The sequence below is a fragment of the Aotus nancymaae genome, unplaced genomic scaffold, assembly GCF_030222135.1.
Source record: "Aotus nancymaae isolate 86718 unplaced genomic scaffold, 86718_ANA_hifiasm-v0.15.2.pri h1tg000028l, whole genome shotgun sequence".
Classification (NCBI taxonomy): Eukaryota; Metazoa; Chordata; class Mammalia; order Primates; family Aotidae; genus Aotus; species Aotus nancymaae.
Window position 1 is genome coordinate 9,018,118 of NW_026988441.1, and position 13,869 is coordinate 9,031,986.

Below are 13,869 nucleotides of genomic sequence, written 5' to 3' on the forward strand. Positions count from 1 at the left end.
GGCGCAATCTCGGCTCACTGCACCCTCTGCCTCCCGAGTTCAAGCGATTCTCCTGCCTCAGCCTACCAAGTAACTGGGAATGTAGAGGTGCGTGCCGCCACGCCTGGCCAATTTTTTTATTTTTAGCAGAGACAGGGTTTCACCATGTTGGCGAGGTTGGTCTCAAACTCCTGAGCTCAAGTGATCTGCACACCTGGGCCTCCCAAAGTGCTGAGATTACAGGCATGAGCCACCATGCCCGGATTTTTTTTTTTTTTTTTTTTTACTCCTAAGTTCTTTAACAAGTATCTTCCAAGGACAGTCTCCTACATTATTGTATTACCAGCATCACACCTAAGAACAAAAACAAAAATGCTAATTCTATACTATTATCTCATTGGAAAGTCCATATTCAAATTGCCCTAAATATCTTTTATAGCTATAGAGGATTTTTCAATCCGAGATTCAGTCAACATTCATGCTTTGTATTTAGCTGTTACACCTCATTAGTCTCTTTTACCCTAAAATAGAGGAAGAATTTTTTTTTCTTATACTTCCAAACACTTACAAACCAGAAGATTCTTTTCCCTTTTCCTTTTTTCTTTTGAGAAAAGGTCTGGCTCTATTACCCAGGCTGAAGTACAGTGATGCCATTTTGGCTCACTGCAACCTCCGCCTCCTGGGCTCGGGCCACCCTCCCACCTCAGCCTCCCGAGTAGCTGGGACTACAGGCATGCACCACCATGCCCAGTTAATTTTTGTACTTTTTATAGAGACCAGGTTTTGCCATGTTGCCCAGGTGGTCTCAAACTTGCAATCTGACCCCTTCAGAGTCTCAAAATGCTGGGATTACAGGCATGAGCTACCATGCCTGGATTTTTTTTTTTTTTTTTTTTTTGAGATGGAGTCTCACTCTGTTACCCAGGTTGGAGTGCAGTTGAACAATCTCGAGTCAGTTGAGAATTGCTTGAACATGGGAGATGGGGGTTGCAGTGAGCCAAGATGGTGCCACTGAACAGCCTGGGAGACAGAGTGAGACTGTGTCAAATCAATCAATCAATCAATCAAAATAAAGTCAGGGAGACCAACAGGGAACAGAACATGGACAGCTCTGTCACAGCAATACCCACTTTCTCCTACAAATATTTTGTCATGTCCACTTTACTCTCTGAAACACTATTGATATATACATATATAGACATGCCTACACTCATATGACTTTTTGACAGCTTTATTGAGATATAATTCACATACATACAACTCACCCATTTAAAGTATATGGCTCTAGGCCTAGTATGGGGGCTCATGCCTGTAATCCCAGCACTTTAGGAGGCCGAGGCAGGAGGATCACTTGAGCCCAGGAGTACAAGGCTGCAGTGAGCTCTGACTGCACCACTGCACTCCAGCCTGGGTATCAGAGCACGACCCTGTCTATTAAAAAAAATGAAACATAAAATATATAATAAGTAAAGTGTACAGCTCAATGGCTTTTATTATATTCACATAGTACACCTGTTGCCATAATCTGTTTTGGAATGTTTGCATTGCCTCCAAAATAAATCCTTTTTTTCTTTCTTTGTTTAGAGGTAGGGTCTTGCACTGTCACCCAGGCTGGAGTGCAGTGTCACCTATTATAGCTCACTGCAGCCTCGAACTCCTGGGCTCAAGTGATCCCTTAGCCTCCTGAGTAGCTGAGACTACAGGTGCACACCACTGCATCCACTTAATTTATTTTTATTTTTTGTAGAATGGGGTTTCAGCATCTTTCCCAGGCTGATCTCTAACTCCTGGGCTCAAGCAATCCTCCGGCTTCTGCCTCCCAAAATGCTAGGATTACAGGCATCAGCCACCAAGCCTGGCCTCCAAAAGAAATCTTGATCGCCTTAGCTATGACCCCTCAATCCCTCATCTCAACTCATCCTCTCCCTATCCCCAGGCCACCACAAATAAACTTTCTGTGTCTATAGATTTGCCTATTCCGGACATTTCTGTAAAAGGAATCATACAGTATTTGGTCAACCATCAACACTATCTAATTCCAGAACTTTTTACCCCAAAAGAAACCCTATACCTGTAGGCAGTCACCCCCAGTCCCCCTCCTCCCATTCCCTGGCAACCACAAATCTACTTTTTGGCTCTGTGGATTTGCATATTCTGGACATTTATGTAAATGAACTCAGATGTAGTCTTTTGTAACTGGCTTCTTTCACTTAGTATAATGTTTTCTGGATTCATCCATGCTATGGCATGTATCAGTATTTTGTTCATTCAATTTATTGCCAAATATTTCATTGTATGGATATACTGTGTTTTATTTATCCCATGAGACATTTTAAAGTAAAGAAGAAATAAAAGGAAGGTGATTTGTTATAAAACAAGATGAATTTTATTTTATTTTTTTGTTTGTTGTTGTTTTTGAGACAGGGTCTGCTCAGTTGCCCAGACTGGAGTACAGTGACATAGTCACAGCTCACTACAGCCTCAACCTCCTGGGCTCAGGTGATCCTGTCACCTCAGCCTCTCAAGTAGCTGGGACCACAGGCTGATGCCACCACACCTGGCTAATTCTTGTATTTTTACTAGAGACAGGGTTTCGTTATGAGGCCCAGGCTGGTCTTGAACTCCTGGGCTCAAGTGATCCACCCTGCCTCAGAGTCCCAAAGTGCTGGATTAGGTGTGAGTCACTGTGCCTGGCCAAGGTGAATTTTAATATATAAATAAATACTTGGTCGGGACCACAATAGAAGAAATAATGAATTAGGCAGCTGCTTACACCTAAGCATGGCTAAGTGAGACAACTACAGATGTAAAGTGATCCAGAGTGTAATACTGGAGACTAAGTTTTCTAAAATGATGAAAACTCTTAGTAAAGTGCAGAGTAAAACAAAGCACAGTCCACTCTTGATTTACTGTAGTTGCATTCCTGGGAATTTCAGTAGCTCTTAAAACCGTGCAAACAATACTTGGTACCTTGGTACTTACATGTATCATGGGGTTGGGCTCTGAGCTCAGAGTTTTTGTTTGTTTGTTTGGTTTTTGGTTTTTGGGGTTTTTGTTTGTTTTTTGTTTTTTTGAAATAGTGTCTCATTGTGTCAGTTGGGTTCTGGGCTCAGAGATTTTTTTTTTTCTTTGAGACAGGATCTCATTGTGTTGCCCAAGTTGAAGTGCAGTGGTACAATTATGGCTCACTACAACCTCCACCTCCCAGGCTCAAGTGATCCTCCCACCTCAGCCTCCTGAGTAGCAGGGACTACAGGCATGTGCCACCACACCAGCTAATGCTTTTATTTTTTATTTTTGTAGAGATGGGGTCGTGCCATGCTGCCTAGGCTGCTCTCCAACTCTTGGGCTCAAGTGATCCTCCCACCTTGGCCTCCCAAGGTGCTGGAATTATAGGTGTGAGCCACTGTGCCCAGACGAGGGCTCAGAGATTTTAAAACAGGCTATTCATCAGCATGACTGTCCAGCAGGACATTCATATAGCAGCTGGGCACAGTGGCTTACGCCTGTAATCCCAACATTTTGGGAGGCCGAGGTGGCTGGATGACTTGAGGCCAGAAGTTCAAGATCAGCTTGGCCAACAGGGTGAAACCTTCTCTACTAAAAATACAAAAAAGTTAGCCAGCCGTGGTGGTGGGCACCTGTAATCCCAGCTACTAGGGAGGATGAGTTAGGAGAATCACTTGAACCCAGGAGGTAGAAATTGCATTGAGCTGAGATCGAGCCACTCCCCTCCAGCCTGGCTCAGATCTGTAATCCCAACAAACAAACACACACACAAAAGTTACCACTCTTCCTTGTGAGGGACTGACTCTCAATTGTGGGATACAGACACCTGTGGTCCTGCCCACTGATAGTCCCCATCCGCCCGCTAGTCCTTCAACAACCAAAAACCACCACCGCATGAATTTCCTAAACACCTCCAGGGTTTAAGGGGACACGGGAATGATTTTTGAGAGGGAAGAATTTATGTGTAGAAATACTCTTGAAGGTGCAAAAGGAGATGACCGGTTTTGAAATGTCCCCACTGGAATTAAGATTGATCCGACTTGCAGATGCTTGGGACAGACAGGTGGTTGAAGGATGGGCTGCTCTCCAACTGAGAAGAGGGAAATCACCATATTCAAATGACCAACTTCTTCATCCTGGAGAGTTCTCCTCCCTGGAGTTAGAAGGAGACTGAAATCTAAGTACTTGGATTCCTGATCCAGTGTGTGACATCCAAGACGTCCACGTATGTCTGCCTTCTCAGACACAAGCCTTGTGTTATCTTCATTTCACAGATTAGTAAATTTCATTCTACAGATTAGATCTAGACAACTAGATTAGTTTGCTAGGGCTGCCGTAACAAAGCGCCAGAGACTGGGTGGTCTAAACAACACATATTTATAATCTCATGATTCTGGAGGCCAGAAGTCCAAGACCAAGGTGTTAGCAGGGTTGGTTTCTTCTGAGGCCTCGCTCCTTGGTTTCTAAATGGTTGGTTTCTTCTGAGGCTTCTTCCCTTGGCCTTCTTCTCCCTGTGTTTTCACATAGTCTTCTCTCTGTGTGCCTCTGTGTCCTAATCTCCTCTGCTTATATGGACACCTGTCAGTAAATTAGGGCCTACCCTAATGACCCCATTTTACCTTAATTACCTTTTTAAAAACCCCATCTCCAAATATAGTCACGTTCTAAAGTACTGAGAGTTAGGGCTTCCACATATGAACTTGGAGGGGACACAATTTCAGCCCATAACAACAGAGTTAAATGAGAAGACCATGTCTAGGGGAGCACAAGGGATCTGGAACCCAAGAGCCTAGATTTTAGCTCCATCACTAACTGGGGAAGCTTAAGGCAAGTCCTTTCACCGCTGAGGCCTCAAGAGGCTCATCTATAAATTAGTGAGATTTAACAAAGGCTTTTCCAGGGCTGGAAGTCAGAGTACTTAATACTAGAAGGCATGGGTGGGCCACAGTGCAAGCTTGGAGTGGGATCCTGGGGGGCCCCACTGGATCGGCCATTAGGCCTTTAGATGCTGGACATAGGGGAGGTATTAAGAGTCCCAGGTACACGGGACAGGATGGTTGAGGGGCTACTGAGGGGACCTCGAATACTGGCTATTCATTTACCAACCATTGTGGATATATGTCAAATTTTTTAAAACACTTAATGTTGGCCGGGCGCGGTGGCTCAAGCCTGTAATCCCAGCACTTTGGGAGGCCGAGGCGGGTGGATCACGAGGTCAAGAGATCGAGACCATCCTGGTCGACATGGTGAAACCCCGTCTCTACTAATACAAAAAATTAGCTGGGCACGGTGGCGCGTGCCTGTAATCCCAGCTACTCAGGAGGCTGAGGTAGGAGAATTGCCTGAACCCAGGAGGCGGAGGTTGCGGTGAGCCGAGATTGCGCCATTGCACTCCAGCCTGGGTATCAAGAGCGAAACTCCGTCTCAAAAAAAAAAAAAAAAAAAAAAAAAAAAACACTTAATGTTAGAGGCAAGATCTCGCTGTGTTGCCCAGCCTGGTCTCAAACTGCTAGGCTCAAGCAATCCTCCCATCTCAGCCTGTCAAACTGCTGGGATTATAGGCATGAGCCATAGCATCTGACCCGAAATATTTTAATATTTTAAACAACCAGTTGGACCATACTGGTGCCTATCAAAGGACCATGCTGAGCCTGATTTTGGATGCTGGAGAGGAGGGATGGGGAATGACCTCTCAGTCTCTAGCCACCGTAAAGACCCTCCCTTCACCAACTTGGTGGCTCAGATCTGTAATCCCAACGCTTTAGGAGACTAAGGCAGGAGGATCACTTGAGGCCAGGAGTTCAAGACCAGACTAGGCAACATAGCCAGGCCCTGTTTCTACTTAAAATATATTTATTTATTTTATTTTATTTTATTTTATTTTATTTTATTTTATTTTATTTTATTTTGAGACAGAGTCTCCCTCTGTCACCCAGGCTGGAGTACAATGGTGTGTTCTCAGCTCACTGGATCCTCTGCTTCCTGGGTTCAAGTGATTCTCCTGCCTCAGCCTCCTGAGTAGCTGGGATTACAGGCATGTGCCAACACACCGGGCGGCTAATTTTTGGATGTTTAGTAGAGACGGAGTTTCACCATGTTGGCCTTCTAGTCTGAAACTCCTGACCTCAAGTAATCTCCCCGCCTCAGCCTCCCAAAGTGCTGGGATTACAGGCGAGAGCCACCGTGCCCGGCCTAATTTAATTTTTAAAAAAATAAAATTAAAGACCCTCCTTTTTGCTCCCCACGCAGGCCAAGCTGATCGTCCCCAACAGCACAGCGGGCTTGATCATCGGCAAGGGGGGCGCCACGGTGAAAGCCGTGATGGAACAGTCAGGGGCATGGGTGCAGTTGTCCCAGAAGCCAGAGGGCATCAACCTGCAGGAGCGCGTGGTGACAGTCAGCGGCGAGCCCGAGCAGGTGCACAAGGCCGTGAGCGCCATCGTGCAGAAGGTACAAGAAGACCCCCAGAGCAGCAGCTGCCTCAACATCAGCTACGCCAACGTGGCTGGCCCGGTGGCCAACTCCAACCCCACCGGCTCTCCGTACGCCAGCCCCGCGGATGTGCTGCCCGCCGCGGCCGCAGCCTCGGCCGCCGCCGCCTCCGGCCTGCTGGGCCCCGCCGGGCTGGCGGGCGTGGGGGCCTTTCCCGCCGCGCTGCCCGCCTTCTCGGGCACCGACCTGCTGGCCATCAGCACGGCGCTTAACACGCTGGCCAGTTACGGCTACAACACCAACTCCCTGGGCCTGGGCCTCAACTCTGCCGCGGCCTCCGGCGTCCTGGCCGCCGTGGCGGCTGGGGCCAACCCTGCGGCCGCCGCCGCCGCCAACCTCCTGGCATCCTACGCGGGCGAGGCCGGGGCCGGGCCGGCCGGAGGAGCCGCCCCGCCGCCGCCCCCACCTCCCGGAGCCCTGGGATCCTTTGCGTTGGCCGCGGCCGCCAATGGCTACCTCGGGGCCGGGGCGGGCGGCGGGGCGGGCGGAGGGGGCGGCCCGCTGGTGGCCGCTGCAGCCGCGGCCGGGGCGGCCGGGGGCTTCCTGACGGCGGAGAAGCTGGCGGCTGAGAGTGCCAAGGAGCTAGTGGAGATTGCGGTGCCTGAGAACCTGGTGGGAGCCATCCTGGGGAAGGGGGGCAAGACGTTGGTGGAGTACCAGGAGCTGACGGGCGCCCGCATCCAGATCTCCAAGAAGGGCGAGTTCCTGCCAGGCACGCGGAACCGGCGGGTCACCATCACGGGCAGCCCCGCGGCCACGCAAGCCGCTCAATACCTCATCAGTCAGCGGGTCACCTACGAGCAGGGAGTGAGGGCCTCAAACCCCCAGAAAGTGGGATGAGGCCTGTGGTGTGTGCTCCCACCCTTCTCCCTCCTCCCACCTCCTCCTCCTCCCTCTCCTCCTTCTCCCCAACTCCTGACCTCAGCTTGGTGTAGTCCTGCTCCTCTTGGGATGGGGCTGGGGTAGGCCCGACTGCACCCTCCCCTTCTGGTAGTCATAGGCAGGATTGAGTGACGGTTGGGAGAGGGGCTCAGAAGCCCCCTCCCCAGCCCGGAACTGACCCCTCCTTCCTCCCTCCCTGTGCTTGGCTGGGCCTGACCCTTCCCGTCCCAGGGCCCAGGTCTGTGTGATATCTGTATATATTGCATTTTGTTGATTTTAATAGAAAACAAAGCGTTATTTTCTCTTTCTTTCCCTCCTTTTTTTTTCTTTTTTTGATAAGGATTTTTCCCCCCTTATAAGTTTTTGTTTCCACATGGGAGGAGGGGAGGGAGCCTCTGGGTCACCCAGAATGAGGGGCCTCCCCAAAACACAACACCCCACCTCTCTGCTTTCAGTTCTAGATCCGAGGGAAGCCATGGGAGTAGAGGTAGCAGAGGCGTCTGAGCTGAAATGGGGCATCTGGAGCAGGGACCCCAGAGTTCCCAGATCTTCTCAGCTACTCTCCTCCCACTGGAGTTGTCCCTCCTAGGTGGGAATGTTCACTCTTTTGTTGTCAGGTTGTATGGGGGGCAGGGATGGTGCTGCTGGGAAGGATGCCAGCTTTGGGATTGGGCCTGTCCTGTGGGCAAGACTCGTGAGAGGCTGGATGAACTTGTTGTGGCATCTCTGATGGCTTTTCCTAGAGTAATGGCAATGAGGGTCTCTATTGTGATGTCACTGAGTACTTTCTGGGGTGCTTCTGGGTGCTCCTTATGATGTCACAGGAAGCAGTTCCTCAGAGGTTACTTCCTGTGAACATAAGAGGGCAGCTACTTCCTGTGATGTCTCAATGAGCTAGCTCTTCCTTGAAGGTCACTTCGGTGATATCACGGGAAGATGTACTTTGGGTGGTGTCTAGAGGTCACTTCCTGTGATGTCATTAGGCTGAAGCATGTACTTCCTGTATTGGACAGTGACCGGTCTCTGACCTGCCTTCTCCCTCCACGCCCCTCTTTGGTGGGTATTGGCCTAGGGGGTCTTCCTTGGAAGAGAATAAAGCATGGGACTTGGATCCAATCTGGAGGACTCTAAGGGAAAAAACCCAATATTGTCAGGGTCATCTCCATTCAAACATGCCAAGTCTGTGAACTCACCCTGGAGGAAGGGATGGGAGATGGACCTAGTGCAAACTACTGTTAAAGCGCCCCCTTCCCACCCCCGCCTTTTGTGTGCATGCCTGTGTCTGCGTGGCTTTGTTTCATTGAATTGGGTGAGCCAAATGTGTGGTGGTGGCTCTGTCAGGCCAGTGTGGCCCGGTATAGAGTTCAGTGAGCCGTGGTAGGGTCCCTTGGGCCGGAATGCTTCGTGTGGTCTGATACATTAGATTGGTTTGGTAGCTTCCAGCAAGCTGGCATACTTTGGTGATGTCTGATGGATCAGAATGTTTTGGTGTGCTCACCAGGGGCTCTGGAGAACTAGAATGTTCTGATGGAGGCTGACAAGCCAGGTGGCCTTGAGAGTTCGTTTGAGAGTGACTCCCTGAGTGCTGTGGCTGTGGTCAGCTCTAAGGACCTATTGGCAGACTGAGATTTCAGGGCCTGACAACCCTATAGACTAGGATAGCTGAGACCTCCCTCTACCCCACCCATCTCCCCCTCCCCCTTGGAGACCACCTCCACTTTCTCCAACCCAAAGCAGGGCATCCAGTGCCCTGGTTCCATCATCAGCATCTCTGGGGGAGGGGCACCCCATGCCCACCCTCTCCCCCATTTGTCCCCCTCCTAGGTCTTCCAGACCCTTCTCTTCTCCATGGCTTTGGGGGAAATCCAGCCTCCTCGTCTCTCTCCTAAGAAAGGAGGGAAGAAAAGCCACAGAGACAATTCCTGCCCCTAAAGCCTAGGAGATCCCTCCCCCTTGCTAGAGAGCCACCCCTAAATCAAAATGTGAAAATCCCTAGAAAGCAATAGCCTTCAAGGTACCTTGCACTGAATTTCCCACCCCGGCCCTTCCACCTGATGGGGGCTGGAGCTTGGGCACTGGGGTGACTTTTTCCATGCCCTGTCATCTCTAGGGTGGGGGGCAGGCCCCACTTCCTCCTTCCCTGTCCCCCACTTCCCATCATTGTCGCCCCACCCCTAATCTCCAGACTGAACCCAGATGGAGATCTGAGTGCCAAAACAATTCCTGATGTAACTTTGTACATATCTTCTACTACCATTGGGGGCTCTTGGGGTTAGAGGTGGGGGTGGCTCCATGGGCCATTGCTCCCCTCCACCTCTGAAAAGACCTTACAGTATTTCACAGTATCTCTACCCGCACGCGAATATTACAGCATCTAGCTAGAGTATCCCCCTGTGGCCCCCCAGGCCCCTATGAGGAGGGAAAGGAGCCAGGGAGAGGTGAAGTAAGGTCTGGGAGTGGGGAGGTGGGATCTGAATGAGCTCATTTGCATATCATTTGCATCCTCTGCTTGGCAGCCGCTTTCTACAAACCCATTCGCTGGAGTCTGGGTCCCAATCAGCCGGGTCCAGGACTCCTCTCACACAGACATGTATCTGGAGGCTGGGCCTCCTGAAAAGTGTTTGCTTGGGGTGTCTGTGTAACAACCCCTCCCTGTTCATATTTCTTGGGGACCCCCTACCCAGCCAGCCAGGGCTATCTGAAAGGTATAGTTTGCTAGCTCAGTGAGCTAGTTCGCTCACCATGTTGGTGAGTGGAGAGCCACACACCTTTCCCTATTTTACCTTCACTCCACCATCTTTGCCATCCCTTGAAAGTCCCTTCTGCAATCTGACCTCAATCTTTTGTGCTGCAGTTTGTTCAGGGGGACACAGATGTGGAGCCAGGGATGGGAATCATTGAAAAACCCATCACCTCTTCTTTTTTTCCTCTCTCCCTATTAGCCAATCAGATTTCAGAGTCCCTGAGTGGCCTCCTTGCACCCTGCTCTTCAGCACCCAGTAGGTGCTTAGTAAGTGTTGGCTGCATTGAATTGTCTCCCGATTCCTTCTCATTTGCCCTTTAGCTTCCCATACCTTCCCCAGGTGTTTTCCTCACTTTGTCTGGCTCCCTATGACTTTCTGAAAATCTTTTTTCTCTATATGGTTCCCATTGTTTTCTGTCCTGTCTCTATCTTTGTCTCTGTCTGTCTTCCTCCTCTCCTCAACTGTCTCAACTCTCTCTCCCCAGTTTCCCCATTTAAAAAAAAAAAAGTGCCAAAATTCCTTGGAACTGAGCCGCTCTGGGGGGAGAGGACCTTGGATACAGGGGAGGAAATGGGACCATTTCTCTTTGAGGAGGTCCCTAAGAGGCACCGAAAAAGTGTGGACATGGAGCTAAATTGGGTCCCCCTTCCACAGCCCTCCGACCCTGAGTTTTTCTTAGAATCTTTGTAAGAAAAAAAAAAAGAGAAAAAAGCTCTCCTTTTCAGCTTACCCTTATCCTTTTGGATCCCCCGAATTCCACCAGCCAAGGAGAATCCCACTTGCCAACTTCCTGACAAATCTATGGAAACTGGGGGGGGAGGAGGCAAGCTCAACTCCTCCTCTGCCAGCCCAGGGGGCGGTGCCAACTGGATTCAAGAGAAACACCTCAAAGCACCTATGAGAAGAGGGGGTTCAATGTGCCAAATTAACTTCCTTTATCCCCCATCTCAGGGGGCTCTGAGCCAACCTGCCTGGCCACCTTCTTTTGCTCTGTCCCAGCCATCCCTACCCTACATGGGCAAGGAGGCTTCACTGCAATAATTAGTAGGGGTGGTGATCAGAAGGCAATGATTTTTGCCATCTTTATCTGCCCTAACACCTGCCCTGGACTTGTAGGTGGGAATTATGGGTATCCCAAGTGGATCTTGATACAAGCCCACTTATAGATGGCTGGGGACCTCTACTTGGAACAGCAGGGTACTGCTTACCTCCTAGTGGTATTCCCTCTCCCCTCTGGACCACCAAACCCCTCAGTATCCCCTCGTTCTGTTTCTCCTCCTTGTTCCTCCTTTCCCACATCCTCCTTCTTACTTTGTTTTGTTTGGTGGCCAATTGTCTGGAAAATGAGAGGAGTCCCCCTGAGTGGATGATTGCTGTTTTAAGACCAGGATTAGAGGCTGTGATAAACTGTGCAGTGGCAAAAGTATCAACAAGAGTGGCGATGAGGATGGCAGCTGGGGCGTCCAGGCTGCTGACTGAGTGCACTCTGTCAGGACAGCCAGGCAGGCCTTTGCCTGGCACCTGCCCCCTTCGTCTGGAACCCGGGCTGGCTGTCGTGAAAGCCTGAACTGGATGTCACGATGAGGGGAATGGGATCGCGATACCCAAGTTGGGGCACAGGCGGGCCAGGGGCACTGGTCTACTGGGGTGACAACACCCAGCCTTGCTATCGTGATCCCTTTGCACTGCGGTCAGCTGTCTCCACGCCGTGGTTGGAGGGGCTTCTCTCCTGGCGCCGCTGCTGGTGTGTGTGGTCGGTCTTAGTGTCCCCTGCAAGTCACATTGGAGATTGCTGGGTGGCAGGGAGGGAAATGGGAAAAGAATCTGTCGGGTTATGGTGGTGAAGGCTGCTGGGTTTTAATCCCTTCTCAACCAGTCCAGGACACTTTTGTCTCCCAGAGATAACTTGGGGGGACTGCCTAACCCCCATTCGCCCACCCCTTTCCCTATCCCACCTCTCCCCCCAAAACCACCAACCTCTCATCTTCTAAGTGACTCCATCACCACCGGCCACCGGGACCTGCGGCCTCATTGCTCCAGCCCGCCCCACTCGACCGTCAGACTCGCTCATCGAACTCTTTTTGATTAACCCTTTCTGTGTTCATCCCACGGAAAACTGTGTGTCCGGCAGGGGGGAGGGGGGAGGCTAGGGGCAGTTGCTGCCTTTCCTCCATCTCCTCCCACCGCCCATGCCTCCCCACCTGCACCCCATCCCATGCCCCACTCCCATCCCTCACCCTTAGGGTCCGCCCCACCCTGGGGCTCGAGATCCCTATAAGTATCTATGCTGTTTGGCTTTGTCCCTTTAAAAGGCGGGTCCAGGGGCGTGGCCTCCCTCAAATGGAGCGCTCACTCTGACCCCCTCCTTCCTGTGCCCCCCACATGCTCCCCACGCCTTCATTGTAAATAGTCACTTTTGTACTGGGTTTGAGCCAGGGGACGTGGGGAGTCATTTTTTTTTATTTACGTTGGCATCTCAGGCCACTGGAGGCATGGCCCACATCCCGGGTCGATTTGGGAGAATCTCAAGGTGTATCCTCTCACCTGTCCCCATCGCTAAGGATTTCAAGCTATCAGTATTACTCTAGAGGGATGGGATGCATAGATTCCCTGGCAGGAGGTGGGAGAGGTGTGGAAATGTGTAGTCTGACAGGATGCCTCCGTTTTCCCCTTCTGTGAAACGGATTCATCCTCCAATTTCCCTGAGGAGCCTCAATGAGATCATGGTGGAGTCAGAGGAGCTAGGACCTCTCTTCCCCCTTTCTCTGTTGGAAACAGGGTAGGAGAAGGAGAAGTCGGGGGCGGGGAAGGCTGTAGGGCCGTCTTGGGAGAACCGATTGCTAAATCCTTCTTAGGACCTTAAGCTAGGCTGCTCTCCAGATTTGTTCTCTTTCTCAGAACATGGGGAGGACTGGAGGACCTCTAAGGGTCCTTGGTTCTCCCCAGTCCTTAGATGAAAAGGCCCAGGTCCCAGGCTGGCGCCCTGCCTGCTGTCCCACTCCCTCATTCCATTTCGTGGAGTGTGGCCATGCCTCCAGTGCCTCCATTCAGCCCCCTCTAACTGATTCCTTCCATCCTCTGCGACCAGAGACGCCGCCCGCCTCCTCCCCACCACCTCCAGAAGCTCCTGGCTGGGGCCCGCTGCCGTCTCCTCCCCATCCCCCCATTGCCATGCCTGGGCCACGCCCACCCCACCCACTCACCCACCCCCAGTGTCCGTTGTGTGACCTAGTGCACCATGTATTAGCTTCCATGGCCCCCACCCCAGCCCCCACCACACCCCCTTTCCCCACCCCTTCCCCCTCGGCGACTTCACCTTTTTTTGCCGCGATAAACGCCATCTCAGCATCTGTGTCTAATGTTGTCTTTTTTGCTTGACATCACACACTCCTTCTTAACCCATCCCCTTCCCTCTCCCTCCCTGCACCTCCACCCTCATCCTAAATTCTTTCCCCCTTTCCCCCAGGGCTCTGGGCATTTAGGGGAAGAGGGTGGGGGGACCCCTGAGGATGGTCCCAGATGGGGGAGGATGGGAGGGGGGACTGTTCTCTCTGGACTGGGTGAGCATCTGGAGCAATTGTTGAGGGAAGCAGGTGCTCAAGTTTAGCTTCCAGGGGCCGGGCGTGGTGGCTCACGCCTGTAATCCCAGCACTTTGGGAGGCTGAGGCAGGCAGATCACCTGAGCTCAGGAGTTCGAAACCAGCCTGGCCAACATGATGAAACCCCATCTCTACTAAAATACAAAAAATTAGCCAGGTGTTGT

The 13,869-nt window shown here is 51.2% G+C and overlaps 1 protein-coding gene across 2 annotated transcripts in view; it reads left to right on the forward strand.

The window, feature by feature from the left end:
- The window catches only part of NOVA2 (NOVA alternative splicing regulator 2), a 34,484-nt gene extending 26,814 nt beyond the window's left edge, over nucleotides 1-7,670 (forward strand). For both annotated transcript variants that reach the window (XM_021668527.2, XM_064381144.1), the window contains exon 4: nucleotides 6,238-7,670. In XM_021668527.2, coding sequence (XP_021524202.2) covers nucleotides 6,238-7,320 — 1,083 coding nt within the window. In that variant the 3' untranslated portion in view covers nucleotides 7,321-7,670. The remainder of the gene's footprint in view (nucleotides 1-6,237) is intronic.
- Nucleotides 7,671-13,869: the final 6,199 nt, after the last annotated feature.